Source organism: Dipteris shenzhenensis, chromosome 18, assembly GCF_047967505.1.
Source record: "Dipteris shenzhenensis isolate YYH24624 ecotype China chromosome 18, Dip_SZ_1.0, whole genome shotgun sequence".
Classification (NCBI taxonomy): Eukaryota; Viridiplantae; Streptophyta; class Polypodiopsida; order Gleicheniales; family Dipteridaceae; genus Dipteris; species Dipteris shenzhenensis.
Window position 1 is genome coordinate 37,170,343 of NC_141613.1, and position 4,177 is coordinate 37,174,519.

Genomic DNA, 4,177 nt, shown 5'->3' on the forward strand with positions numbered 1-4,177 from the left:
ACAGCCCACCCGCATGCGAGTTAATAAAGCCCCATGCGTGATGTCGCCCGCATCACGTGCCATACGTTGATCACCATCATGCTAGAACCACAAAACGTTGCAATTGCCCAAGCTTGCCACTCCGGTGCGAATTGACGGCCGATAGTCACCATCTATCAACATTTGTATGCCAAAAAGCAGGTGAATTGGCGACTAATTGGTTAGTTGCCTTGTACTGGCCAGAAAGCAGGTGAAGCGGTGATTGGCCCTCCCACAAGCGATTACCTACACCATTGTATCATTTACATACCATCATATTCCCATCAACGGCTGGGGTTGGCGGAAAGCCAGTCCCAGTCGTTCGATCGAAAACTTTTAATAAGGGGAAAGCATGGTCCAAACATTCATCGAATGAATTAGAAGGAATAAATGAACTGGTCGATCGTCGCCGTCGCTGCTCGTGAATTTGATAGCCCCATCCCGCGCATTGTCTCTTATGCACCATCGATCCAAAAGCCTTGATCTAACGGCCCACGGATTGCACCATTTCTTGAATTTGTACGTGAGTTGTTGGATGATGGCCACTGTTGACGGTCGAAAAACGGTGTGAATTGGACGCTACCGGGATGAAATCGATGACTGGCCTGATAGAAACGGTGGTGTGAGATGGAAATTGCGGGGAGGAAACCGGTGAAACTGGCAACGCGCTTGATGGAAACGGTGTGAGATGGACAGTAAGGGGAGGCAAGTGGTGAAATAGGCACCGGTTTTCTCCTAGTAATGTGGAACTCACACACTCCATGGTGAACCAAACTCCTTAGGTGGGTTTTACCTTTAGCTTATGAGAAGTGCATAGCTCACTCTTCTCGTCAAGAGTGCATTTTGCTTGTCTTTGCTTGTCTAGTGTAGTACAATCTTCCCACCATGGCAACTGAATCCTCTCCTGATTTCCTTGCTTCCTCCCCTTTCCCCCCTTCCCTCTTGCTCACCCAGAAAATCAGAGAGATTGCCGTCGATTATTGCCCCGAGGTTTGCCTTCACAACCCCCTCCAAGATGAAATTGTCATCACCTTCGATCATAGAGGCGGTGCCCGTTGGAGAACCCTCACCAGATTCGACTCTGGCACCTTCACTGCCCAGATCCAGTGCCCTTCCGGTAACACCAGTGGCCTCAACTGCAGTTTCTACCTTTCTTCCCTCGAAGGGGACAAGAGCCAGGATGAGATCGACTTCGAATTTCTGGGTAAAGACAAGGGCATTGTCCAGACCAACTTCTACACGGTCGGGACTGGCAATCGGGAGGTTATTCATCAACTTGGGTTTGATTGCTCCGAGGAGTTTCACGAGTATACGATCCGTTGGGGGCCGTCTCGCATCGAATGGTTGGTAGATGGCAATGTAGTCAGAGTTGCAGAGAGAAAGGAAGGGGAAAGTTTCCCCAATAAACCCATGTTTCTGTACGCGTCAGTCTGGAATGCTGGAGATATCGATGACGGCAAATGGGCTGGCAAATATGATGGGGGCGATGCTCCATACATCTGCAGGTACAGAAATGTTTGCATTCCCACCGGAATTTCTCCAAATTCTGAAAGTTGAGGTTGCGTAACCTTAGAGGGTTCTCTAGCTTCTCCAATAAGTGCGAGGTTTTAGTAACTCAAAAGAGCTACAGGGAGCTGCAGTGTTGCCAGGGTTGAAGGTTCCTTCGAAATAAACCAAGCGATCTGAGTTTTGAATAGTTCATTGTTACGGATCTGATAGCTGTAGTGTCCATTTTGAGATTTGTTCTGTAACGTTCGACTCGGCAAACTTTCAGGTTCAAGATTAACTTTGCAGCAATATCTGTTTATAGCGTTTCTTCCTTGTCTTGACAAAAATTGCAGTATTTGCTTAACCGCAGATTGTCATCGACAACATTTAATGTGGATGCTGGAATCACCATGGTACGAACGCGAGCTTTCTCTAGACTTATGTGCTCTTTCTTGGATCGTTTTGCGTTGCAAGTTTTAGAGCTCTGGATTCTAAAGAAACGTCTGACTCGAAAATTCATTCAGCTGCAGATTGGAACATGTGGATGACAAGATTTTCACGTGCACCGTCAAACTTGGTCTTTTTTGATTAACCATCTCAGTATTACATGGCCATTAGTCTGCATTTTTCTCGAGCTATCCTGTCTACACCCATAAGTTGGATGTTGTACTAACTAGTCCAGACTCCTGTGTCATCATTTAATGATAAAGTTCGATTTGCTTTCACGAGATGACTTAGTTCCACCTGAGACCTGTTCTGCCCATTCTTCTTCAAGATTAGCATCTTTATATGCCATGATAGCATCTGGCACTCGTAAGTTATTTGCTTCATCAACCCCAATTGTGACTTTGATACTAAGAATAGCTTTAGTATGGCTTGGCTTCTAGAGATGGTGTTTCCAACTGGTATGTACCGCATTCTTATCTTTGCCCTTTTGCTCGGGATGTAGTGGCTTACCATTTGATGGCTTGGCATCAGTCATTACTTGATTTGCTGACACTTGGTGATTTTTACCATTAAACCAACATTCGGATTCATCATGACCAAATTGGTACAAGTATTCTAATAGTTAGTTTTGCATTCTTCTTCTAGATCTCCACCCCTAGAACACTTATTACACCATTTCTCATTATTGCCTGGTTTCCCACAAATGCCCAATTCTCTTAAAGCCTTCTCTGTTGGCATTTCCTCGGTGTCACCTCACAACATCTCACCTTGGCTTCTTCTGAATTGGCTTGCTCTTTTTGTAAGTACCATGCCCTTAGGGATTGGGCCTATATATGTCCTTGATTATGTGAACCGTGGAACTTCCTTTCTTTGCCTTGAACTTTTGTCTAGGACACAAGGGCGATTAGGTCCAAAAAGTTGTGGCCTCTTCTTGTGCCGAAAGTAGTAAGTTCATATGATATAATTTGCTTCTCATTGGCAATGATTACTACCTTGATTTCTCATACAATGGGATAAGCTCTTTAGAATCTACTCCATAAAATTTTCATCTTTAAGTTTGCCATTTCTAATGACCTTCCTTTGAGTATGCACATCTATGTTAGATGCTCCATGACAAATTATCCATCTTCCATCCTCATATATTTATAATTTGTGATTTCAAGTGCATTCATGAGGAAAGCTCCCATTGTCTCTTCTTTGAGGGCCAACCAAATCATTTTCTCTAGGCCTAACCTATCAATCAATTTGGTCCCCTTGAAGTGCTAAAGTTTTATTCTTGCTATTTTAGACTCTCTTCTCTTGTGTTGTAGCTCCATTTCTATCGTTTTCTCTCTCCCCTAGCTATGTTGCTCCATTTCTCCCTCCTCTGTGTGTGTGTGTGTGTGTGCGCGTTGTACTCTCCCTCTATTTGGCCCTCTTATGTTGTTGTTCAATAGTAAAGACCTTCATGCATCCCTTATTTGCTAATTCATTGCCATGTAAGCATGGTGAGGAACATCTCCACACGATTGTACAATGTTGTGGCTAGTTGTATCTTCAATAACATGAAAATTGCATTGTTTGAATAGATCCCATGTACCTTCAACTTGAATGACTAGATATTCATGAGAGGATCTTCTAAGGTGCCACATAAGCTGCCCAAAAGCAAGAGAGGGGATGCTCTTTATGAGTGGAAGGGATGTATCTTGAAGTCACATTTGGGAAGGAAGCACGGCTTGCAAGGGTGCAACATGCCATATATGGCATAAGACATGCACTCGCCTCCATCAATCAATCAAGCTATGATACCATCACATTATAATATCTTTTGGCATTTATACATTCTTTACAATGTGATTGTGAGTCTATTTGGGAAGGTAGGGGAGTTTTCAGGGTGAATGGAAGGTGATGTATCTCAATATCATGATTGTAAGGACAATGTAGTTATTCAGTATGGCGTTTCTTGACAGACATTGTATTTGGTATTTCAATGTAGAAGGTAGAAGAAAAAAGTGGCCATTGTCTTCCCCTTGACTTGAATGATTGATACTATATAGCAATATGTTTACCTACTGGGTTTGATGGGATTGATGCCAAAACTGAGGGATTCACAAGGGAATCGAAGGTTGTGTGTTTCAAAGTCATACATGTTAGGACAATGTGGTTATTAGGTGCTAGTACCTGAAGGAACATGGTGGAGAGAGAGAGTAGACTAGGGAGAGAGGAAGTGATACTCAAAGAGAGA

General features: G+C 43.5%; 1 protein-coding gene across 1 annotated transcript; it reads left to right on the top strand.

Moving 5' to 3' along the window:
* Positions 1–600: 600 nt before the first annotated feature.
* On the top strand, positions 601–1,734 carry LOC147891183 (xyloglucan endotransglucosylase/hydrolase protein 3-like). Its single transcript, XM_087389931.1, has one exon. It carries the CDS (start codon positions 904–906, stop codon positions 1,573–1,575), a length of 672 nt encoding a protein of 223 aa, XP_087246057.1. The 5' UTR covers positions 601–903; the 3' UTR covers positions 1,576–1,734.
* Positions 1,735–4,177: the final 2,443 nt, after the last annotated feature.

Coding starts and splice junctions, on each gene's coding strand:
- LOC147891183 (XM_087389931.1), top strand. CDS start 904: ATGGCAACTGAATCCTCTCCTGATTTCCTTGCTTCCTCCCCTTTCCCC.